This window comes from Haliotis cracherodii, unplaced genomic scaffold, assembly GCF_022045235.1.
Source record: "Haliotis cracherodii isolate W230 unplaced genomic scaffold, xgHalCrac1.p SCAF_21, whole genome shotgun sequence".
Classification (NCBI taxonomy): Eukaryota; Metazoa; Mollusca; class Gastropoda; order Lepetellida; family Haliotidae; genus Haliotis; species Haliotis cracherodii.
The window spans coordinates 12,431,839-12,459,080 of record NW_027266277.1 but is presented as its reverse complement, the minus strand read 5'-3'; the positions used below and the strand labels follow the sequence as shown (position 1 = coordinate 12,459,080).

The 27,242-nt window shown below is 41.8% G+C and overlaps 1 protein-coding gene across 2 annotated transcripts; it reads left to right on the top strand.

Annotated features, from left to right (window-relative positions):
- Positions 1-26,326, top strand: LOC139470899 (G-protein coupled receptor dmsr-1-like). 2 transcript variants are annotated; one of them, XM_071253229.1, is made up of 2 exons: positions 1-301; positions 24,069-26,326. In XM_071253229.1, exon 2 carries the CDS (start codon positions 24,123-24,125, stop codon positions 25,266-25,268), a length of 1,146 nt encoding a protein of 381 aa, XP_071109330.1. In that variant the 5' UTR covers positions 1-301; positions 24,069-24,122; the 3' UTR covers positions 25,269-26,326. The 2 variants fall into 2 exon arrangements, with proteins under 2 accessions (XP_071109330.1, XP_071109329.1); XM_071253228.1 differs by having other exon boundaries at positions 1-459.
- The last annotated feature ends 916 nt before the right edge of the window (positions 26,327-27,242 follow it).

Below are 27,242 nucleotides of genomic sequence, written 5' to 3'. Positions count from 1 at the left end.
GGACGGATCCGCGCGGTTCAGGGAGAAGCAGTATTGATCAGTCGTGGTGTGGGGACCATGGCACTGGACTTGTATTTGTAACACGCACTTGGCATGAGAAGGAGACACTATTCCTCGCTCGTGACACTAAGACTGGGACAAACGGAAGAGGGGACCTTGTATGACGAAGCCGGGCATACAATTATATACTACTTACAGGACAATCGCTTATAAAGTCTGAACTCTTCACAAAGTCGTATGGACACGCTAGTGAAGATGCAAGAAAGTTGTGAAAAGTGAAGAAGTTTGGCTTGTTTGAAAGGTACCATCTTTCACGGACGTTAAACATTGTCATTGATGAATCTTGACAGAGTTGGTCTTCCCGGACTTCCTTGTACCAGTTCACGTGACAGTGTTAAAGGGGCGGCTGTTACAATATAATAAACACGGCATGGGTTATGGAGTAAACACCATCCTCAGGTAAGGCTGTGACAGTTCATTATAACAAAGCCTCTCGGGACCCGTTTCGACAGCCAACAAACTTCGTTTCAGTGTAAAGCAATCAAAAGGGAATGCTAAGAAATGTGAAGTTAGATTAATTATTCATGGCTTTTGGTGTTTACGAGAGCAATCACATGACGCATCTTAAGTTCAGAAGATGTGCTGGTTTTATTTATGTTGACACAATGTTCTTTTAGAAACCAGATCATGAACGCTTGCAATCAGATCTATACAGGAAAGGGCCTTTCACCTTCTAGGTCCATTGTGCTTTAGTTTGTATTATTTGACAGTTTGGGTTTATTTCACTGCCATTTAAAAGGTACCTGTCATCTTGAATTAGTTACTGCTTTGATGTTCGTCTTTATAAAGGTTAAATCGCAATCGCATGGAACAAGACAATGGCTTCTTGTAACTTCATATATATATGACGTCCACAGTATTACACCATTTGTTGTGGAGAGAAGTTAGCTGGATAAAATGACGTTTTACAAATGATGTTTTTTGAATTATCAGAAACAGTCAGTTGGCCTAATATTGTGAGTTGATTTTACTCGGTTTTGCATGTTATTTTAGTTGGGGTGAGTGAGTAAATGATAGTTTTTATGCAGCTTTTGGCAATATTCCGGCAATATCACGGCGGGGAACTCCGGAAAATCGGCTTCACACATTGTACCCATGTGTGGAATCGAACCCGGGTCTTCGGCGTGATGAGCCAACGCTTTAATCACTTGGCTACCCGCCGCTTTAAGTTGGGGTGAGTGAGTTTAGTTTTAACGCAGCGTTGAACAGTTATATTACGACGTCGTGGCCTGAAAACCCAAAGTGACGCAGATGGAGTTTAAACTTAACCACTTTAATGAACCTCACGATTCTGCGGTGATAATAATTGGGATTAAAGAAGTGGTAAAGATTTAACTACAAGCAAGACAACTATGTCCATAAATATAAAATATATCTATTGTATGATTCCGACTTTATCATAATTAGCATGCGTATGTGAATCACTTAGAAATAGTTATGATACCAGGTGACACCCATCACAAACACATTCAATGGCAAGTCAATTGTTGACCTGAAAAAACAAGGACACTCGTGTTCCTTACTGATGGACGTCATTACAAACATCAAGACAAAATGTGGCAAAGGAATAAAACTCAGATAAGAATATATTATTTAGGGCCACGTCTATTCGTTATATATACAAGCTGTACCTGTGTTGTTCAGAAAACCAACGGTAATAATAATCAGTTATTTTTTGCAGATACTTTCACATAAGTCATTGAACGTGTGTTCACTGAATTCCCTCTACAATCTATTATTCATAGCTCACATTCAATACAAAGATATAAAAACGATCAAATTTAGATTAATGCCGTTAGGAAATCTCATAAAAATGAAGAATGTTGGCGAAAACGCTGTTTTAACAGTCGAATCACGGCGGTGAGTAATTTTGTTTGGCCGCTCCAAATGGCGAAATCTGGGATCTCGAAAATGGAAAACTCAAAGTGATGCCGCTGTCAGAAGATAGCCACTTTGTTGAAATCCTTGATCTACATCGTACCTATCTACTACTCTTACCTGATATATAGGTTTGTCTTTTTGCTTACCATTGTATCAATTTTATACCCAACACAGTCATGTTATCTGTATCAATACGCACAGGTACGTCTGTATCATCAAACTATTCTAAACAAAATGTGTTAATCAATGGACCGCGATATCATGCAAATCGCCTTCTTAAGATATATTTGTATATATGTGTCTAATCAAATCCTTACTATATATGTAATTCGCTTTATGTCATCGGAATTTATAACTTACATGATAAAATCCATATTGACACATGCCAAACCTTCCATACAGCTCGCGTCACAACGTTGTCGAATATGAATTTCTATGCTCTCAAGAGGATACCACTGATAACTGGATATGTCCCCCCCCTTCCCCCTCCCCATCCCCCCCTTCCCCCCCGCCAACACACACACAAACACACACAACTATGCTTACATTATAGTGCTAATTGTAGCGTCAGTGCAGTTCCAACTCTGATGAAATATGCAGAAAAGGAATTTCGTCTCCGGGTAATCTGGCAACCTGTGGGTATCTCTCGATGACCTCCTTTAAAGATGGGAAGTTGTGATTTGATGAAACTTCTTACTCTTATCTCGAATTATGACTATGTTGACACGTCTGACCCACGAAGGTTTCGAGAGAAACGCTCTGAATTCGAAACAATCGTAACCAACCACAACTATAGAGACATCAATGAAAAGGGTGATGCGTTAGCCTAGTGGGTAAAGCGTTTGCTCGTTACGCCATGGCCAGGATTCGATTCCCCTCGTGGCTACAATGCTTGAAGCCCATTCATGGTGTCCCCCGCAGTGATATTGCTGGAAGATTGCTAAAAGTGGTGTAAAATCATATATATTCTCATCAACAATAAACTTCGTATGCTGTGCCAAACAGCTATACATCTATAAGTCAAAAAGTCATAATTCATTCATAAACACGACAGCAACGCAATGTAATCTGTTTGTATTACATCCAGTTGATCGACACTCATTGATAAGCGCAGCGCTATGGGTGTCTTGCCTGACCAGCTAAAGAGATTATCAAACGTCTTCCAGTCTCCCACGAGTCTTTAGATTCCTCCAGCAGAAGACAAATCAAATGACCCCATCATAAAGAGAAAAACTTCATCACAAAGTATCGTCCGGCGATATCATTTTCTGATGTTGTAGCACTCATTGGCATATTAATAGAGGTTACAAAATACACATTTCAATAGCATTTAACAGGGGGCACACGGGGTCATAGTTATATAAGGTACCGGAGTTCGCTGTGCAGAGTTGCGTCCCTTGGGCATGCCAGAATCCCATGTTCATGTGTTCGAATCCCGGTTCGCCCCGATTATGTTTCTACCCGTGTCGTGGATAACCCAGCCTTGGTGTTTTTAGGTATTTTAGCCGCTAGGCTACCTAACACCATTTCCGCCCTGCCCAACAAACCCCGCTAAGCCTCGCCCAGCCCTGAAATGAAAATGGGGTGGGTGGGTGGGTGGGTGTATGTGTGTGTGTGGGGGGGGGGGGGGGGGGGGGGGGGAGAGTGTTTGACAAACAAAACAATCAAGTTACAGACAGATAACTGCATTCGTTTTTCAGAAGTTAATCATAGAATATGACAGGGATGAAAATTGAGAAAACTGAGAAACTAGCTGTGATTAACTTCCTGCCTACAATGGGTATGTCACCAAAAGAAATACAGGCAGATATGAAACCACTCTTGGGGATGACTGTCCGTCATATTTAACTGTTAAGAAATGGGTTGCTAAATATAAGTGAAGCGGAAGCCGTACAGGCGATTCAGTCGTCCTATCGACCCGACCCGGGGTAGAATATATCTTCAGCAACCCATGCGTGCCGTAAAAGGCGACTGTGCTTGTCGGAAGATGCGACTCACGGGATCGGGTGGTCAGGCTCGCTGACTTGGTTGATGCATGTCATCGATCCCAATTTCGTGGGTCGATGCTCATGATATTAATCATAGAATTGTCTGGTCCAGACCGCCGTGCGGCGTTAAACAACAAACCAACCAAGCAGCCAACCTGACGACCCACGTCTGAAATCCACGTAGAGGCTATCCACCTCATGGTTATGGCTGACCCACGTGTTACAACTCAATAGATTCCTGACACTATTGGGATCAGTTTTGGACCAGATCTATCCACCGGGCGCTCTCCACATTAACGGGCGCACTCCACATGAAAAAACTGTCTGCAAGATGGGGACCCATGGGGTTTAAATGTTGACACCCGGTCGAGACTAATCTGGCTGAACTATCCAGGCATCTTTAGACCAGTCAACAGCAGCATCTTGATAAATGTTGCATGCGAATTGTTACCAAACATGAGATCTGGGTCCATCACTTCGAGTCAAAGCTTCAAAGGATACTCACCCCTCACCAGTAGAGTGAGTGAGTGAGTTGGGTTTGACGCTGCTTTTAACAGTATTCCAGTTATATCACGGCGTGTCAGCTTAATGAGGGAAGAAAGCCCGAAGTGATGCCGGTCTCAGACGTTTACCACTTCTGTGAAACCCACGAGCACGGGTATGGTGCTGACAAACGTAGAAACATAATCGAGGCGAACCGGGATTCGAACCGACAATAATAGGTTTAAGGCGTGCCCAAGGGGCGCAACTCTGCACAGCGAATCGCGGCGCCTTGGACGACTGGGCCACCCTCACCAGTAGAAGTATGAGGGGTGGCGTCATGGCGTCAGTTTTCTGGGGTAGTGAGGTGACATTCATGATTGTCTCTCTTCAACGAGGTCATACTCTCACTGAGCAATACCATGCCAACACTGTGTCTTTTGAAAGAAGCTATCAATTAAGGCTCCGTTAGTTGTGGTAAGGGAGAATTCATTTGATTTATATGTGGGGAGGGGGGTGTAAGAACAATCTATCTTTGTTGTTGCTGTATCCAATTCATTTCCTGAGCACCATCAAACACTCAGTTATTTTTCACTATTAATACACACAAAATACGACGTTTGGGTACGTACTTTCCACAAAACGAACTTTTCATTTGATTCACCTACCACTGCCAACAGACTATTCATTTGGGGCACATTTGTGAACAGACTATTCATTTAGAAAATATTTTGAGAACCCAAGAAGAAGACTCCTATAGGCCTTGATAAGAGAATAAGAGTATCGCTGGACACTAATATAATGTATGAGCCATTTGATTCTGATACGTCCGTATGCTGAAAATAACCGGCGAATGACATGATGATGATGATGACGACGACGACGACGATGATGATGACGACGACGACGACGACGACGACGATGATGATGACGATGATGATGATGATGACGACGACGATGATGATGATGACGATGACGATGACGATGATGATGATGATGACGACGACGATGATGATGATGATGATGATGATGATGATGATGATGATGATGATGGGACATTATCGTTCATGTTCTTGGCAGTTAACACCTGATCTCGAGCTTAATCCTATCGAGAACAGATTGACCTTTCTCTGAATTAAGTGTCGATAACAGTACCGTGGACATTACATTTAACAGTTATGGACTTAAGAGGGATTGATATTTGTCACTGGCGAAAAGGTGCCTTATCTTTGTAGATCTTCCAAACACCAAAAGCTTTTGACCAACACGTTGTGTTATCACTAATTTCCAAGGATTCATATCATTTTACACGCAGTGGAGTCTGCTTCGTCCGATAATCGAGACTGGTTATTCTCTGGCCTTGACGTTTTATATTTACAGAGAAGCTTGAGAGATGAATTAGAAACGCCAAACCGTGATATATATTTGAACTAAATCACGAACTCATAGCTGCGATGGTAAAACCGACGATAATAGTTTGTATATGTATGTCTAGAATAAGAAAACATTCCCTATATAATTAATTACGCGTGCACAATTAAAGAAAGCAATGCCATCAAATCAATAATTGGAACAAAATGCAAATATTATGAAATATTTATTTTTTTCGCATGATGTTAACTACCGGATCTGAATCCTGTCACGTGGATTAACAAGCTGGTGTTCCTTTAGGGGCTAAACGTACTTTATATATTGTAAAAATAGCATATAATCACTTTCACAAATTAGTTCCCTTTGGCTATACGTTATCAGCATGTCACATGAGTGTCGAATGTATTGACATCGTGTTGAATATGAAGGCAAAGCTTAAGTAAAATCTGTGAATGGGAACCTTTTTGATCAAATGCACGGATTTCGGAATATTTTCGAAAGACTGTCGCCGACATTTTTCATTTTTATGAGATTTCCCTTTATAATGCCATCGCAAGAACATTGCTCAATTTGAACGTTTTTATGTGTTTGTATTGAATGTGAGCTATGAATGATAGACTGCAGGGGAAATTCCGTAGAATACTTTCAATGACTTGTATGAAAGTGTCTCGAAAGAAATCTGTGACAACTTATTGCCGTTGGCTTTATCAACAAGGAGATACAGCGTGTATATATATCGATTAGACGCAAGAGATGCCGCATTACGTACCATGTGTTCTTATAAGAGTCGGGGGCACGGGTGGCCCAGTTGTCTAAAGCGCCGCAATTCGTTGTGCAGAGTTGCGTCCTTTGTTCACGCCAGAAACCTATGATTGTGGGTTCGAATCCCGGTTCGCCCCGATTATGTTTCTACATTTGTCAGCACCATACCCGTGCTCGTGGGTTTCACCGAAGTGGTAAACGTCTGAGACCTGCATCACTTCGGGCTTTTCTCCAACATTAAGCTGACATGCCGTGATATAACTGGAATACTGTTAAAAGAGGCGTTAAACATAACTTTTTTGTCATGACGTTTTTCCATTCTCCAGGCTGACGCTCTACCACTAGACCACGGATGCGATTTTTATATTTGATCTTGTCGGACACAATACAATGAAATTATCGAAATTCCGGATTAATGAAGCATAGGAATGTAGAATGTTTTAACTAAAATCACGTCTGATTCAATTCCCTATTTTACTTGTACCACATGCTACCGTGCATTGTCAGGTAAATCCTTAACTTGCTCCTGCATGCGTTTGTGATGGGCAGGATAAGCTGACCTTTTCTCGAACACCAACAATCATCACTATTTGAAAGTGATTTATAAACGCTTATTGTATAGTGGGAATCGTACGATGGACTCTGCTTTTTTAGAGATTTCTTGTAATTATGGAAATGTTTCTTGCGGTTTACTTTCGTTAGGTTTCTTTGTTTGATTTATTATTTGTTGTTTAAAGCAATATTTCAGCTAATGACGGCGATCTGTAAATAATCGAGTCTGGACCTGACAATCCAGTGATTGACATCATGACCATCGATCTACGCAATTGGGACTATTCCTAATGAAATCGTTCGGGTTGACAAATGACCTCTTTTGTTTCGTATGTTTGTGTAACGCCACACTCAGCAATATTTCAGCTATATGACGACTGTCTGTAAATATTCCAGTCAGGACCAGACAATCCACTGATCAATTGGGATACGATGGCATGCATCAACCAAGTCAGCGACCCTGACCACCCGATCCCGTTAGTCGCCTGCTACTACAAGCATAGTCGCCTTTTACGGCAAGCATGGGTTGCTGAAGACCTATTCTACCCCGGATCTTCACACGTCGTTGTTAAGCATGATCAGATGAAGAATGGTTGAATCTCCATGCTGAGTATAAAAACATTAAAAGTATTGATTGCTATTTCCTTGTACTTACAAGTACAACGTTCCAGGGAATAAGTGAGTGAGTGAGTGAGTATGGTTTAACGCCGCTTTTAGCAATATTCCAGCGATATCACAGCGGGGGACACCTTAAATTGGCTTCACACATTATACCCATGTCGGGAATCGAACCCGGGTCGTCGGTGTGACGAGCGAACGCTTTAACCACTGGGCTACCCGACTGCCCCTTCGGGTAATAAAGTAGACACGTTGTGAAAACATACGGTGAAGTCGTACCGTCCCGACTTTCCACCCTCACTCACTCACTCAACGACAGCAGTTAGAATACGGCCAAACCCTAAAGTGATTGGGTTTTTTAATTGTTTAATTCGGTTGAAGTTCCGTCATTTTAAACATATTTTCCATTCCCTTGTGGCACGTTTTATACAACGCCGTTCGTAAATATAAAACGCCAACGCCAGAACTAACAGCCTCGATCACCTGTTGAAAAAGTGTGAGTCAGGAACGCTGCAGGGTTTCGAAGCCATAGTTGGGCGTATTGGCACAATTCTGAATTTCCGTTGGAGGTGGTTAGGAAATAAAGAAAAACAAATTAGACATCCACCACGTGTTATTCAAAAGGTAAGAGACACAAACGCTCCATCTCAATTCTGGTTTGTATATTAACGTAATCTACCAGAAGATACAAAGGTGAGGTAAGGTGAAATGGGGTTTAACGTCGCGTCCAAGATTATTGCACTTATATAACGACGTGCATGCACATGTGTGTGTGTGTGTGTGTGTGTGTGTGTGTACTAGCTCGCTGAGATACCATGCCGAAGTTTAACATGAATACCCCACTTAGGCACAGTATACTGACTCCGAGCCGACCAGTCCTTGTTTTAGCCCCTTAATGCCGAGCGCCAGACAGGGTAACAACAAGTACCATCTTTTAACGTCTTTTGGTATGACGCAGCTGGGGATCGAACCCCGGACCTTCCACTCTCCGGGCGGACGCTCTACCATTAGACCACGGAGGCGGTCCAGAAGATACAAAGAGTAAATTCTCGACTTGTTGAAGCTATTTTTGATTATTGCTAAAGTTTCTGGATAAAGGAATTAGTATGTATGTTCATAATTATCTTATCCAGCCCATACGATTGATGCAGCCCAAGTATGTATTGTTGGTATATATTTCCTTATTTCTCTATTGAAATTACACATGCTCGTCTTGCTCCAGACCTCAACACCATCAAACTCATATGCCAGACAGTGCACGCAACGTCACATGTGTATTGACGCCACGTCTTTGAAGTTCCACGACATCGCAGAAACGATCTTGAAAACTTACACGGACGGGCATTATCAGCTTGGGCAAATAATATATATTTTTATGTGGTGTCTACTTTTTTGTAAATGGTGACATGTATCTCTCCTGGAACTTGCCGAAGGTGTCATCTAAATTATATTATAATTATATGTGTGGAGAATATATGATAAATATATATGAGATGTATATGATGTATATGGGATAATACGTGAAATTGTGGGATTTTTTTATAAGCAAGCCATGCACGTTGAATTCAATCAATATCAGGGGCACTGTTGGCCCAGTCGGCTAAGGCATCGCAATTCAGTGTGCAGAGTTGCGTCCCTTGGGCACGCCAGAAACCTATGATTATGGGTTCGAATCCCGGTTCGCCCCGATTATGTTTCCCGGTTTGCCGGCGCCATACCCGTGCTCTTGGGTAAACGTCTGAGACCTGCATCACTTCGGGCTTTTCTCACACATTAAGCTGACACGCCGTGATATAACCGGCACACTGTTAAAAGCGGCGTTAAACCCAACTCACTCACTTACTCAAACAATTTCAACCATGTCAAGACGAGCGACCGTCGTCAGACATATGCATTGACATAAATGACTGTAAAATTGAGTTACCCAATCGGTTACTATACATAATTCATAAACGATTGGATTGGAAGAACACCCACTACTCCCAATCTCAAGTGAGCAAGTGATGTAGCATAGCCCCCTTCCCTCCTTCCCAAATCCCGTCGTCCCCAACCTTCAAACCCCTCCATCCCCCAAGGACAAATCAACGTGACCGCAGTGCACTGGTCACTGCACAGTAATCTCAGCCACAAAGTCCACCATCTATCTGGAGCTCTACACTGTTATAGATGATAAAGCTGTGTTTGGGGTTTTATCAAATGTCATGATCCTATGTTTTATGAGTTTTCTGGTATCTCATTATGACTCGCTGCAGAAATTAACAAGCGATTGTCCAGAACACCAGGAGTCCCCCAACACGCAATGCCCGTATCTGTCTCTCCCGTAATTACCTGGGGATTTCATATTGCTTGAGCCACATCGCTTACTGAATAATTAAAACACCAATTTTCTAATTACACTTTGTCAATGAGCCTGACCGTGTGTGTTCAGATCGCGTGTTGTTTGTTGTATTCGAATGTGACAGTTCATAAACCTTTCCCCTTTCACCATTTTTCCTATACACAGGTAAAGTAAATGGAATTAGAGAGCCCCATTCCCAAACCTATGTTCTTTAGGCGTTTCATTTTTTATCGTAATATTTTATGTTGCCATGATTACATATAGTTTCAGATTAAAACTATCTTACTCCCGCCAAGTCTATTAGTCGTACCTATAAAACAAAAATCACAAATAGTCATGCTTTGTAGGTGAGTGGGTGTAACGCAGATGTGAACAGTATTCCAGTTATATCACGGCGTGTCAGCTTGATGTGGAAGGAAAGCCCGCATTGATGTAGGACCGAGATGGTTTCCGCTTCGGAGAAACCCACAAGCAGGGTTATGGTGCTGACAAACCTAGAAACCTAGAAACAGTGTCGGGGTGAACCGGTACAGCTTAGACATACTGATACATGCTCAATGACACCACAAATCCCCTAACCCTACCCCCACCCTACCCCACCCCCACCCCAGCACCCCCCACACCCAAACACTATAGAAAATAGTGAATGTGTAACAAATTTCATTTTGGGTCACATTCTACCGACCTCATTTAAAAACACCTTGTAGGATTTGATTTGATATATTTTTCTCGACCACGATGATTTGTTATGTGGAATACAACTTTTAGCTCAGCTTATAAATAGGGCCACACTTCGTATGCGTCATATGCATGAGGTCATAGCCCATAGCTCCTACCCCTCGGCTCTCAAGACCATCCTCTGTACTTGTGCCTGACACCGACATTTCTCTGAAGACAGCAACATCCAAGTCTGTGACACGAAGGCCTGGAGCGAATTATGCTTCCCAGAACAGGAACACAGCATCGATCCAAGCCACGGGGATCCGATACCACACACGTTCTGCAAGGACTATCACTGTACCATTCATACTTCAGGGTCACTCTTATTTGGCGTGATGGATCAATGTTTTGAGACAATGTGTGGCTAGGAGTATCTGTGTTTTACGACAATGTGGGGCGGGTTGAGTCAATGTGTTACGACAATGTGTGGCGACGTGGTTCTGTCTTTTACGACAATGTGGGGCGGGTTGAGTCAATGTTTTACGGCAATGTGGGGCGTGGAGTATCTGTGTTTTACGACAATGTGGGTCGGGTTGAATCAATGTTTTACGGCAATGTGGGGCGTGGAGTATCTGTGTTTTACGACAATGTGGGGCGGGTTGAGTCAATGTTTTGAGACAATGTGTGGCTAGGAGTATCTGTGTTTTACGACAATGTGGGGCGGGTTGAGTCAATGTTTTACGACAATGTGTGGCGACGTGGTTCTGTCTTTTACGACAATGTGGGGCGGGTTGAGTCAATGTTTTACGGCAATATGGGGCGTGGAGTATCTGTGTTTTACGACAATGTGGGGCGGGTTGAGTCAATGTTTTACGACAATGTGCTGCGACGTGTTTCTGTGTTTTACGACAATGTGGGGAGAGTTGAGTCAATGTTTTGAGACAATGTGTGGCGCGGAGTATCTTTGTTTTACGAGAATGTGGTGCGGGTTGAGTCAATGTTTTACGGCGACGTGGGGCGTGGGACGTTGCTGCGATTTAAGACGATTAAGGTCAATGAGGTAAACATTTGATACTGTCAACCTTTATATTACAATCACGAAAAGATATGGATCTGTTATGCGACAAGCATGAGAAGACGTGAAAGTGCTTTACGATAAGCACATGCGGTGTGAGACCGTCTTATGGCAACATCTGGGATGATATGGGTCTCTTTAACGACAAGCACACGCGTACGAAGGTTCACGACAAACCCAGGGGGGTGTAGATCTACCTCACTCACCTCCTCAGCAAAATATGTCCCCATTATTTCTAAAATTGTCATTCCAGAGGAATGAGGCGCCATTTATGGTTCATTACATGTGTAGATTTAAATTAGATTAAATTTAGAATTTTTATAGCGCAATTTCCAATTAACAACTGCTCAAATGCGCCCAGATCATGATTGATCTAGTCAAAGGATCTCTTGAAGAGACAGGTTTTGAGTGTCTTTTTAAAGTATGTCAGATTTTCTGTTTCTCGGATTTCTTGTGGCATATTATTCCATAGCTATGGGCCACATTGTTGAGATGTATATATGCCAACAGAATGTACACCCCATTTCGCAAATGTATTGACTGAACTTAGTCAAGCTGAGTAGTTTTCGAACGTCAAAATGGCATTTATCTTTACGGTGCTTTTAACCAGCAAACCCTGGTACCGTCGCACTCTGGAAAGAGCTATTTTCCCCCGTGATCCTCAATGTCGTGGTTGAGCTGGTACAACGCTCGCGGTTAAATCAAGCGGTAGTTGTCAGTTCGGACTCGTTCCAAAACAAGTTCAATCATCGTCACCGGAGCTAGCATCCTTTATTGAATCCAAAAAAGCGTACCTGTGAGAACACGAAAAAGGAAAAAAATACACTCTTCTTTGTCGTGTGCGTAATACGAAACGCCAGGGTGTAGAATAATTTATATAGTTTGTGTGCTGATATGTCGCTGGTGTCATTCCTCGGCAGTTCTGAAATGCATATGTGACTATACTACAGCCTCACTTATCCGAAACACTGTTAAAACTGGACTAAACTTTACGTCCCCCCTAAGTCCGGTTCAGACCGATTCCACTGCAATGCAATGCTATTCATTGCCTTTGTTAGTATCTTCGGATATAACGAAGAGCTGTATACAGTGAAACCTCGATAATCCGGACTATTCCTAATGAAATCGTTCGGATCAATTGAGATACGATGACATGCATCAACCAAGTCAGCGAAACTGACCACCCGATCCTGTAAGACGCCTCTTACGACAAGAATAGTCGCCTCTTACGGCAAGCATTGTTTGCTGAAGACCTATTCTAACCCAAATCTTCACGGGTCACCTCTTTTGTAATGCTAGACTATTCTTTCAGTAATTGTGAGAAAAGTAGGGTTTCTGAACTTACAGGGTCCGGAATAACGATGTTGTATTTGGATAATGTTACTTGTGCAGAGTGGACAGTGTTACTGTTCATGTGAATAGCGACTGTCAAGAGTTGGTTGTGTTCATAATAAACACTAACTGTAAACCCATGGCCTTGTCGGTATATTTAGACTGTATCTGGTTTAAGCTTCACAGACCGACAGTCTCGTGTTTTGGTAGGCTGATTAACTTCATTTTAAGACGTTTCGATGTCATCGGAGATAATTTGTAGTCGCTACTAAAGTCGTTATCATCTATTTTGAGAGGAGTAGCCTTCGTAATCCATGGCCTAGAACGTCTGTTTAGACCACGCCATTCTTAAGACATCGTTAGAATTAACTTACCTACGCGTATGATAAGCAGTGCAAAGTGTTTGTACGGACTCCTCAGAATCTGTATGACAGACTATTCACATGTGGATAATGTTGTTCACTCTTAAACATTCAGCAAGATCTTTTAAGCTTGCGTCATGGTTCAAGATATTTCAACAGTGATCGTTGCATAGGTATTGTGACAATAAGCCAATCACCCTTTACCAAATGGTTAAACGACGTCGTTTGCATTTGATGGCATCATTAACAGTCCAAGCCTCTCGGAACTGGTGCCGTGAAGGCATGTGTACGGTGTTTCTGGGCCGATGACATCATGGCCACACCAAGGTCAACAACGACTGATACAATTATAGACAGCACAAGGCCATATGGTATTGATGTCATAGTGTATATTGAGCAAGTCATCACCGTCCCCCGTGCCCGGGTCCTCAGACCACGTCAATCCTGGGTTCACCTACTGCCACGAGGACTTAATAAAGTCAGCAGTTGTTCTTCGTTCTAGACAGTCAACGTCATAGCTGCAGTGGCCTTACCGACCATGGCCGCCCATAGCCACTAGCCCCGTAGCGCCGTCTGGCGGAGGCAAGGCAGGTAACTCCCAAGGTACGTGGTGTCTCCCTCGGCTGTTAGTAATCAAATAACAAGGCAGGAGAAATACGCCCAGGTTTATGACTGACTGTGTTAGTCTGAACATTTAACCCGTCTGGACATCGTTGGCGTGAAATCCCTCAGGTTTCAATTTCATGGAGGAGAAGATTGGTTTAAGACGTATGATACTAAAGCGGATCTTCGTCGTGGTTAGCTATGGTATGTATGTATGTTATAACTATGCATTTAGCGCACCATCCCTCAGCCCCAACGTAAGATGAAAACATTAAATCCTCGACTGGTGCTCAGGTTTTAAGTGTGAGAGAGCGAGAAGGAATTTACGTTACTTTTGTCAGTATTTCAATTATTTCACGGCATGACAGCTTAACTTGGGAGGAAATCCCGTGGGTTTCACCGAAGTGGTAAACGTCTGAGACCTGCATCACTTCGGGCTTTCCTCCCGCATCAACCTGTCATGCTGTTAAATACTAGAAACTGAAATACTTTCAGTGGCGTTAAATCACTCCCATTCCACAGACATGGTCACATCGTCCAATATTAACCCTTATTTCATATAGCACATCATCAAGGGACGATATAGTAGCCAAGTAGTTAAAGCGATTGCTCGTCAAGCTGAAGGCCTGGGTTTGATTCCCCACACGGATACAGTTTGTGGAACTCATTTCTGGGTCCCTCCGCCATGATATAGCTGGACTATTACAAACGGGGCGTCAAACCCAGTTCACTCACTGACTAGAATTCTTTTAAAATATTTATCGATTTATTGTACCAACAGGCTATATATATATATTATAATATATTCTGCAGCGTCTGGTTCAGGTCATCGGGATAATGTGTGACATTCACATGTTCACCAGTGTTATTCCCTTACACCCTACAGCCAATATACTACGTTAGATATGCACTCACTCATATTATTCTCGAATGCCCTGTTACCCACGTTTTGGCCATTCATAGTGACCGATCTCGCGAGATCACGGACACGTCCGAGACAACAGACAATTCCAAGCTACTTGTGGTGTTATCAACTCTAACAGAATGTCGTTGTTGGAATAGCCAACAGTCGGTTGCTGGACTCAACGCGCCTCTGAAATTGAGTACGTGACATAGCTTATACTAATAATCATATATTTTCACTCCCTTATACTAATAATCATATATTTGCACTACCCTGTGACAACCTGAGATTACACCCTTGTTATAACGATCCCCGACCACTGGTTATAACCTATATAACCAGTTACATTAAACTACGTTTATAACGAACACACTTATAACGAACTGACGTATATAACGAACTTATTTTTAGTCCCGGCCATTTGATGTTTATATGATGTATATATACTTATATGGCTACATTATACAATAAACTACGGTTATTACGAACTTAAATTAGTGGTCCATTTGAGTTCGTTATAACCGTAGTTTACTGTATAATGTAACCATTTGAAGAGCAGGATAATTATACTTACCTTTTTCTGTGTCATTACTGATTTGCAGTTATCCATTCATATAATTTTCATCACTATTGTTTCTGTTACCTTTTGGAATCTGTTTTGGCAGATCGACACTGAATATTCTTTGGCTTTGACGGTTTGATTTTACCATTATCGGTGCCATCTGTGGTTTCGGGCCTTCGTGAAGGTTACTGTCGGTCACATGTATTTGACTTTACCCTCATCTATCATACTCATTGTATAAGAAGATATAGTTTATGTAAAGTAAACATTTATCGCTGCCCGTGACAAGTTAAGCTACCAATTTGTCTCCTTCAAAACTTATATTCATTTGCAGAATAACATTCTGACCGTTTGTCAATAAAACGCCACCGTTTTCCATAAGTGGTCCCGTAGGGCTTCCATATTTTCACGGGTAATTGTCTTCAACTGTAGTTTACATTACATGATGAAGTACCATAATATTGGTTTATGTTATGGGCTGTATTTTTATTTTTCATTTTTTACGATATGGACATGTTTTGACGCATCTCGTGCTTTAAAGCATGATACTAAGTGGGTTACATAATATTAAATGAATTGATAATATTTTACTGGATATCAAATGTATGCCAGTATAAACATTAGTTTAAATATTGATAATATGCCAACATTTGAGTTTACATTTACTAATTCATTGAGATTAGAATGGATTAATCTGTGCGTGATATACCATTCCAACCAAGGGAAGGTCGCTTGCTTGGTTGTGCGGATAGTGCGTCTGCCAGGAGGGCGAAAAGTCAATGGTTTGATCCCCGGACCGCGTGGTACCAAAAGACGTTAATATATGAATCTTGTTGTTACCGTGCCTGCCGTTCGGCATTAAAGGGATAAAACAGGGACTGGTAAAACCGGTCGACCAAACATAATGTGTTTGATTGGCATTCATGCTACACTGCGGCATGGTATCACAGTGGGCTGGCACTTAAAACAGACTTAAGTCCGGACAAGTACAAACAGCCACACACGTGTATTCACGTAAATGAAAATGTAAATGAAAACCCCATTTCACCTGACCTTACCACACTGTAGTAAAATATGTTTCTTTAATGAACGTTTTCCATGCATGTTTCTTGAAAGATTTTGCATACACATAAAATATTTGGTTGTTTAACGTTTTGTCATCAGTTTTGCCCCATTGTGTGTTAATAAGACTGTAACAAGCTGATAAGTCCATACGGGGGCGGACCGGTAGCCTAGTGGTTAAAGCTTTCGCTCTTCACGCCGAAGACCCGGGTTCGATTCCCGACATGGGTACAATGTGTGAAGCCCATTTCTGGTGTCCCCCGCCGTGATATTGATGGAATATTGCTAAAAGCAGCGTTAAGCCATACCTACTCAATCACTGATAGCTCATACTCGTGACCATGAGTGAGTGAGTTGGATTAAACGCCGCTTTGAACAGTATTTCAGTTATATCACGTCGTGTCAGAAAGCCTGTAAGAAACGCAGGTTAACGACGAATTCTCGTCAGGTGAGCTAACAGAACAGAAATATGAAATAAGGCAAACCAATATTATTGAAATAAGTTTCACTTGCTTAAAAATATGTGTTTAATAAGTCCCATTCCATATTCTGCCAATAAACGTATATTTTGAAATTCATATGAAATTTAATCTTTGTCTTTAAACCCTTAAATATATAATATCTCGTCTAGTTACCATTCACCCTAGGAACTATCTCAAATTATATTACATACATATTACCTTTCGAATTGCGTCAGACATAACTGCACCGATGTCCTTGCCCCTTTAAGAAAGTACCACAGCGTGTTGTATGTAATAAGCTAACAAGGTTCTTGCTACAAAGACTATGGATGACCACTATGCACTGTACAGCATATATCACCGCTAGCTAAACACCGATGAAGCATGGGATGAAGTTACACACGCCCAATGCACATAATGACCCTTACGGGCCACCATACTAATCTAGTCCATGCGTCTGTAACCCAGATCAATGGGTAATTCTTCCTTAGCGAGGAGCTGACACACTTCTCAGTAAATGATGTTAACAATGTGATTCTCATGTTTTCACGATGGAAACCCTAGCCTTTTAAAACCATTATTTAGGTGTTATCAGTGACAGAATATTGTAGCTTGGATTTTCTTATGAAATCTGAGATGTCACTGTTATTATTTAGTATTTTAATTCATTCGTTCATAATTGAAACTTTGTTACAAATGTACGCTAATCAACGAAACCTCTTTAACTCGAAGTGAAGTATCGAGATTAGACTATAGTTCTAATAAGGAGGGGCGGTGGGATAGCCAAGTGGTTAAAGCGTTCGCTCGTCACGCCGTACACCCGGGTTCGATTCCAAACATGGGTAAATGTGTGTATCACGTTTCTAGTGTCCCCACGTTGATTTTGCTGGAATATTTCTAAAAGCGGCAGAAAAACATACTCACTCAAATAAGGAAACCGCATCCGTGGTATATTGGCTAGCGTGAGTGAGTGAGTGAGTTTGGTTTTACGCCGCTTTTAGCAATATTCCAGCAATATCACGGCGGGGGACACCAGAAATGGGCTTCACACATTGTACCCATGTCGGGATTCGAACCCGGGTCTTCGGCGTGACGAGCGAGCGCTTTAACCACTAGGCTACCCGACCACCCCTATATTGGCTAGAGCGTCTACCCGGAGAGTGAAAGGTCCGTGGTTCGATCCCCGGCTGACATACCAAAAGACGATAAGGATGGTACTTGTTGTTACCCTGCCTAGCGCTCGGCATTAAGTTGATGAAAGAAGAATAAATATAATGTGTTAGAGTGGGGAATCAATATTAAACAGCATCATGGTACCTCGGTGCATGTAGGTCGCTATATAAATGGAATAATCTTGATTGCGACGTTAATCCCCATTTCACCTCACCGTGTCGTGTATATAGATGTAGATCTCGGCACCGCAATGTTACATCTACACTGAGATCGAGTTCAGTTTAACTGTACAAAAATGCAGTTTTTATCACGTTTTCCAAACACAAAAAAACACATGGTGAAATGGAAATGAAATATGATACAAAGTGATGTCTCAGTTGGTTGGCATGAAACTAAAAGAATCGTGCAATCACGTTACGATTCTGGTTACGTTTGATGTCTGACCCGCCGTCACAATGACAACCAAGTAATTCCTGAAGAAGACACAACTTTAACATTATTTCCATACAATGTACCTGGATATATAATTAAAAAAACATTTCGCATGTGTCATGTTCATGCTGGGCTTCAACACAACCAGATTCTTCAATACATTTTTTCCTTTAATACATTGTTTCCTTTAATGCATTGTTTCCTTTAATGCACTGTTTCCTTTCATACAGTGTTTCCTTTCATACATTGTTTCCTTTCATACATTGTTTCCTTTCATAAATTGTTTCCTTTATTACATTGTTTCCTTTCATACATTATTTCTTTTAATACATTGTTTCCTTTCATGCATTGTTTTCTTCATTACATTGTTTCCATAATTACATCGTTTCCTTTCATACAGTGTTTCCTTTAATGCCCTGTTTCCTTTCATACAGTGTTTCCTTTCATACAGTGTTTCCTTTAATGCAGTGTTTCCTTTCATGCATTGTTTTCTTGATTACATTGTTTCCATCATAATTACATTATTTCCTTTCATACAGTGTTTCCTTTCATACATTGTTTCATACATTGTTTCCTTCAATACATTGTTTCCTTTAATCGGTGTTTCCCTTAATACATTGTTTCCTTTCATACATTGTTTCCTTTAATACATTGTATCCTTTCATACAGTGTTTCCTTTCGTGCATTTTTATCTTTATCACAATGTCAGTATTTCCATTATTACATTGTTTCCTTTCATGCATTGTTTCGTTTGCGATAAAAGCATTTCCAAATCATAAGAAATCTCTTCTAAAATCAGAGTCCATTGTATGATTCCGACTATATCATGAGCGTGTGTTTGGGAATCACTATTAAATAGCAATTTGGAAATATCCTCCACATGTCTACCTGAAAAAAATGAAAACTTTACTGAGGCCTTGAATTCTGTAACCTTAATCCAAGAATTTTTGCGCAAGAGTCGTTAGACGCTCTTTGAAATCTTGGTAGAAAGAGCATGGTCGATTGTACCTCAAAAGTTGTGAAACATAGACACTCAAAGCCGGACCCCCGTCGAGGCTTTATCCAGGACCCACTGAGGCCAAGTTGTAGTCATTTAAACGAAAGCTTTCGTCGTTATTGATTGTATACACTGTATGCTATGACAGAAAGCGCTCAATATTTTATGTTTCATTTGCCGTGCGGTCACATGATACTGGATAGCGATCTGTTCCCCAAGGTGACAAGATAACACTGAAGGTTAATTCCCTGTTATCATACGCGACGTATTTAACACATTTCTACATCATTTGCGCATCTGATGATAATCATTTCAAATCAAGCAGACTCAATGTCTGGACACAGCAGCGTTTGTGTGCCAGGCCGTTGCAACGGGGTGTGAAATTTGAGTCTGGCTTGGTGTACCAAGGGAGGCAGCAAGTCTCTATACACAGATATATATCCACAGAAAGTATTTGAGCAAAGTGGAATTGATACCATGGTTTCTCAAAAAAGATTTGTTTGATTATTTTCAACCTCACAAAGTAGCCAAGTCCAATTATGTCAAAACACCTGATTTTTAAGCGTTGTACGTCACTATTCCACACGACAAAATTTAAACACGTAATCCCTTGTTCCATGGAACATTTGCCAAACGTGGTGACTATAGATAGAGTTACATAGCTGTCTTCAGAGGTTCAGGACAATTCATCCAAAAAGAAAGCAAATGCCATCTGTTTTGAGAAAACAAAAGTGAAATTCTTTACTTTCTCATAAATGCCATATATATGGAATTTGGGGATAAGACATTTAAGCAAGAAGTAGGCATCCCAATGGCACTATGTGTGCTCACCTCCATGAAATCTGAGTTGTCACTGTTATTATTTAGTATTTTAATTTATTCGTTCATAATTAAAACTTTGTTACAAATGTACGCTAATCAACGAAACATCTTTAACTCGAAGTGAAGTATTGAGATTAGACTATAGTTCTAATAAGGAGCAAGAAGTAGGCATCCCCATGGCACTTTATGTGCTCACCTCCATGCTGATCTGTTTATTTATGCACATGAAGCGGAATTTCCATTGAGGCTGGCAAAATCAAAGCATGGGAATGTATCCAGGATGTTTACCTTCTGAGATCGTTCAATAATGTTCCAATCGCCAAGTTGACTGTTGGAAGGTTGAAGTCATCCCTCTTCTCACGGATCTTGTGGATACTTTTTTGTCACTCTGAATCTTTATGTATAGATCTAAATATGAACAGAGTAGACGGTTTCACTAATCTCTTGTATGTCTAGTTCAGGTGGGTACTTCAGTGGAATGGATCACAAACACCCATCTTCCCATGGCAAGGGAGTTAACTGACTGTAAAAGTCCAGTCTCCACCCTTGCCGAACAAGGCTGCAATTTGTTGGGTTCGATCGTGGCGCCACCAGTGGCTATTGCGGGTTATGTCCCTTCCATGTCCCTCCTATGGACCAATAGGATTCCACCTCTCATATCACTTGCATTTGATTCAAACAAAATAGCGGCGCACCTTGATTAAAAACATGACGCCCATTTGACGGTACACGTGCTCTGCAAATCCTGCAATCGACAGAAATCTGCACGGCAGTCGCCATTGTGTTTATGACCCCCAATGTTCATTTCGTTCGGCGATTTTGATTGGACTTTGTATAGACTCGTTAGTCCAGCCAAAATATAACCCCATGGTACCAGCCGAGTTAGGCAAAGGTGGAAGCTGGACTTTTATAGACAGTTATCTCCCTTGCATCGGGAATCTATTGAATACATCATTACATGTTTTATATTGTGAAGGCCCTGTGTATGAACATTGTTGACTCAGTCATCTATTTCAGATTACTCTCAAGATATTAGTAACTGGCACTTCATTGGGGGGGGGGGGGGGGGGGGGGGGGGTGTTACGGTCCACTTTTAGCGAGCACATGGTATCATTCAAAATCACATGCTTATGATAAAGTTGGAATTGTAAAATGGCCTCTGCTATGATTTTGGAAATGACTTTGTCGCTTTTTGTAATTATGATTATCAAAAAGGGTAATTAAAAGTTTCAATCCGCGTTTTGGCAGTCATATCCTGAAGTTACTGCGCAAAGAGAGACTTAGATATGTTTTACAATATTCCAGCAACCAGGTGGGGTACACCAAGATTGGATTATACCAGTACAACCATTGTACATAAACTATTATTAATGCCAAAATGAACATATTATATAATATTACTGATCCCATCTGCAAACGTCTTTAACTCTTCATACAGAATCAATTGAACGATACCGATTATACCATGAACATGTGTTTTGGGAATCACTATCAAATAGTGATTATACAAGGTGTTCGCGAAAAGTTGAGCATATCATGACCCACACGTGGCCCCCATCACGTACACATGCAAAGGCAAGTCAATTGTTTACCTGAAAAAAACACTGGAACATGCTCGATTGTAGAGTAATTGTCGTCGAATATTTGACAAATTGCTGATGCGAGGTAATTTATTTTACTCACTATTATTGAACAATAGGAATATCCAACTCTAAAATTGAGTACTGTAGTCCTACATTGGAATCATAAATCACGGAGAGGTCTCATAATTTACTTATTACTGCACTACTCTCATCGCAACCGGGGAGCGATTACTCGACGTCACATTCGCGATCGATGAGCGTTGAATTTGTCTAGTAGTACACAAACCAACGCACACCATCGCGAACCGGTCTCGATCGACGTGCGGTTTGTTTCAACCTTTAGAGTACATATAAAGGTCCCTGATTTAGTCGATGGCAAGTATCCTTCAAGTTGACATAATGACTTCTTGCAACTGTCCCATGTGTTCATCTCCACTGTGGATTGCCCAGCCACGTCGTTCCTTTTACGCAGACAGTGTAGCCTCAAAAGGTCAAATAGCTCCAGGACATGCATGGTATTACATAGAGAAGGTATTGCTGAAACTATCGACCAAGGATTAACACACTGCTGGCATCTGTAGATAGGGGCTATCAACTTTCACAGGGAGGAAAACCATCAACAATGAATGTTTTTTAGTTAACGTTTTGACATGATTGACGTGTCTATGGTCGGTTGTAGGACAGTCTGCATCAACCGTGTGGCTCCCGTTTGTGTGTTTAGATTTGGAGTCATTTTATCACGTTACATTCTACAAAAAAGTGGTTGAACTTTTCTTGAGGCATTGATAAGCCATTTCAGTCGGCTCTTGCGACATTCAATGAGAACTGGGGACATTCCAGCACGGAATCTACCGGCTCTATTGCTGTACGAGTTAGTGAGATTGTGTTATGTGCATAAGGGCAAGAGCAAGGCTACGAGTAGTCAGATGGTGTTATGTTCATATGGGCAAGGGTTAGATTACGAGTAGTCATATGGTGTTATGTACATATGGGCAAGAGTAAGTAATAATAATACTTTGACCTCAACCTTTATCTATAAAAAAATATTTCGCAGGATTTGTTATGTATCCTGAAAATAACGTCTTCTAAAAAAGACAATTGTTCGGACAAAGCAGTGACCAAAAAATATTTATCTCCAACAATACTCATCTTGACACAGGACTGGTTAGCTCGGAGTGTGTGGGGTATCCATGGGTCATGGTATCTTAGTGGGCTACCACTATAAAACCGGCATAAAGTCCGGACACGTACAAGCAGCCACACACATACATGCATACACGTCGCTATATAAGTGCAATAATCTTGAACGCCACGTTAAACCCCATTTCACCTCACCTCACCTTAAGCCGTGTCTTCGTGAACTATTTTGTTCCACAATCGTCATGTGTATATGATGAACAACTAATACATACGACTTAAATGAGCTTTCTCACCTCCGAATTGTTAGATTACCTCCATGGACTGGATTGGTTTGTTTGTTTTTTCACGCCGCACTCAGCAATATTCCAGCTATATGACGGCGGTCTGTAAATAATCGAGTCTGGACCAGACAATCCAGTGATTGACATCATGAAAATGAGAATGTTATCGTATCACAGTTGCATGGATCGATGCTCATGACATCAATCACTGGATTGTTTGCACCAGACTCGACTTTTTACAGACTACGGTGTTAAAGCTGTAATACTGCATCGATCTACGCAATTGGGATACGATGACGTGCATCAACCAAGTCAGCGAGCCTGACCACCCGATCCCGTTAGTCGCCTCTTACGACAAGCATAGTCGCCCCAATGACTGGAACCCTACCTAACAACTGGAGGTACCGGTCGGAGTACGATGTGTCAGTAATAAAAAAAAGTTGATCAGAAAAAGCCGTACGGGGTCAGAATTGGGGTTACGACTGAAGAAACAAATTTGTGCATGGTTTTGTATATGACTGACAACATTTGCATGTTACACAATAACGAATCATGTTTCTGTGTTTCAGATGAAATGTTGTGAACCAGCCACACCAAGGAACTAAGAAGCGATCCCGCCAACAATGTCGTCCAACATTACGGACGCGGCGAAGGAGCCGTTCGGTGTGGTTAACGCCAACCTTGAGAAGTTCGCCCATTGGTATTGGCACATCCACGGCTATCTCAGTCTCATCATCTGCATCTTCGGCATCTTCACCAACATCCTCAACGTCACTGTCCTCACCCGTAAGTCGATGCGTACGGCGATCAACTGCATACTATGTGCCATAGCTATCTCAGACATTGTGACGATGTCGTCGTATATTCCATATGCTGTCCACTTCTACCTTATCTGCGACCTCGCGCCGTCCCCAGAACGCTACTCCTACGGCTGGACCACGTTCCTCGCCATCCATGGCAACGTCACGACGACAAGTCATTGCATATCTATCTGGCTGGCGGTGTTTATGGCGGTGATGCGATACGTGTACCTCCAGACCAAACGCTGCCCGAGCATCAAGGTCACGTGTGCTTTGATCTGTGTCATCCCAGCGTTTGTGGCGCTTATAATGATGCCTAACTATCTCATCACCGATGTCTATGAAGTCACCGTCCCCAGCTTAAACGCCAGCATCTACAGACTAAACGACTACGCCCTCGGTAACAATAACCCAACGACCCGAGCATTGGTTGCGTTTTGGCTATACGCCATCGTCGGTAAGCTCCTGCCGTGTACGTTAATATCAATCTTCATGGGGCTCCTTCTGAAGAAGCTTCACGAAAGTGCCAAGCGTCAGAAGCGATTGTTCAACGCTTCCGATCATGCGCAGAAGAAGAAGAAGCGCCATAAGTGCACAACGACGATGTTGTTGGTGATTATAGTGATGTACATGCTCACGGAGCTCCCACAGAGTTTTATTATTCTTATGAGTGCCTCGTATCAGTACTTTTTTAGAAATGTGTATTTTCTCCTCGCGGACGTTTTAGACATGGCGGCGTTGATAAATAACGCCATCAACTTTGTGTTGTATTGTACAATGAGCCAGCAGTTTAGGGACCATCTATATGACTTAAGTGGAGCTCTTCTTTGTAGAACACAACGTGCAAAAAGGAAGAGATTCGCTAACAACGTTCACTATGACACCGTCAATGCAAGCGCCAACCAATCCCATTTAGATCACTTGTGCGTTACAACGGCAACCAGTGAGAAATCGTTATCACATGGATGACGTCATAGAATAAGCGAGGTGCAACTATGAACAGAACTCTTTAAGGTGGAACAGGTAGAAGGGGTGATTGTGAACAAATATTGCATATTACAACATTAGGAATATTTAGGTAGATTTCCGTAGCCTTTTTCGGAAACCGAAATCAGCCGAGAATATCCGAATGTGAAAATATAGCCCGACCCCTTGAAAATAATGAATGCAATTTTCATTCGTTCACACTCACTCCATCTTTGTGTTTCTCTTTAAACAGTACTGTGTCTTGAAACTGTTTTCAAACATATAGTATATATGTGACATGTGATATGTGCAGCTGTGATGTCTATGACTGACCGGTTATGTCAACAGGGACACGTGACCAGGGGATGTTCATGTGCATCTCGCTTACATGACACGTGACTGTCATGTGACAATTATCAAATTAGATGAATCGTAATGACAAAACCACATTACGGTGATAGTGTGTGTATGAGTTCAATCAGAACTTCTGTGGAGGTTTTGAAAGACGTTGTTGGAAAAGTTCGATCTTCTCCGGAATGGCAAGTGACTTATATGCTTGTTGAATCGGAACTGTCTAGAAGAATCTTGTCTCCTCGGACCTGAGACGAGATTTTCCAGTTGTCAAGTAACTTCCGAAATGGTTCATTCGGAACTTAAATACAGACATATGAAACAACGGAAGGAGCCGAACTTCCTTCAGTGTGAGCAAGTGAAAACTTTAGTACACCGGAATTAGCCAAACTTCCTCCGAATCCTAGACGATTGGTGTGTACGTGATTGCACGGTGTTGTTATAAACGATGAGTCGACTTTAGTGCTGTACAGTTTGATAGTGCTCAAGTGATGTTTGTAAACGTTCGGTCTTTCTGTGTCGTGTCGAACATGTGGAACTGCGGTTAGACAAACAAATAACTTCAAATAACTAATATTTTAGCTATGAACATCAGTATGTGCCGCTCTCGTTCCTCTGCTAAACCACACACGTGTCCATCGTGTCACGTGACCAGTCACGTGTCTGTCTATCTCTCAGTGGAATTGCTGATGCGGCGTAAAGCAATATTCACCCTCTCTCTCAGTGCATGTTCTCAATCATAAACTTAGATACTGCTATCGAATAAACTATTTTTTCCAACTGTTTTGTTTATTGCTTAGCTTTCGATCATACAATGGCACGATCTCATTAAAATCAGATCTAAGTTCTCGCTGCCGCTAAACAAAGATCTGAGGACATCCCATTACGGGTCACGTCAGAACGACCTTTCGCGAACTTTAACCGACCACTGAAATGACTAACAAGAAGTCGACATCGGCCAATTAGAAAGCAGCTTTCTCGAGCTTTACGGCACTTATTTCAACCTGGCGACTTCTATTTCAGACTACGCTTGAAAAATATGTGACACAGTTCTCGATTAAAAATTTGAAAACTGAACAAACGAACATTCCGGAATGTCAAATATATGGTTGAGATTGCATGGCAGTGCTTCCCACGTACTGTGCAACGCCTCCTCCGTTCAAATGTTTATCCCACGGAAGCGAGAGATATACGATAATTTTGACGGAATCAGTCACACGGGCCGAAACTGTCGTTCGGAATATGGTGTTAGCATTTTCGAGGTTGCATGATTAGAAAACACATTCCGACTGTCGCTTTCATGATCTGGTAAGCGACGCTTTGATTGGTCGGATGAAAGGTCGTTCTGACGTGACCCGTAATGGGAGTCCTCAGATCTTTGTTTAGCGGCAGTGAGAACTAAGATCTGATTTTAATGAGATTGACAATGGCAAGATCTAAAAGTAGAATCAACGAGCCCCAAGTGGTTTGAAACTTCGTTACTGAAAGGACTGTTGTCTAGTGGTAGAACATCGCTCCTGAGAGCGGAGGGTCCGGGGTTCGATCCCCGGCCGCGTCATACCAAAAGACGTTAAAAGATGGTACTTGTTGTTACCCTGTCTGGCGCTCGGCATAAAGGATCTACAA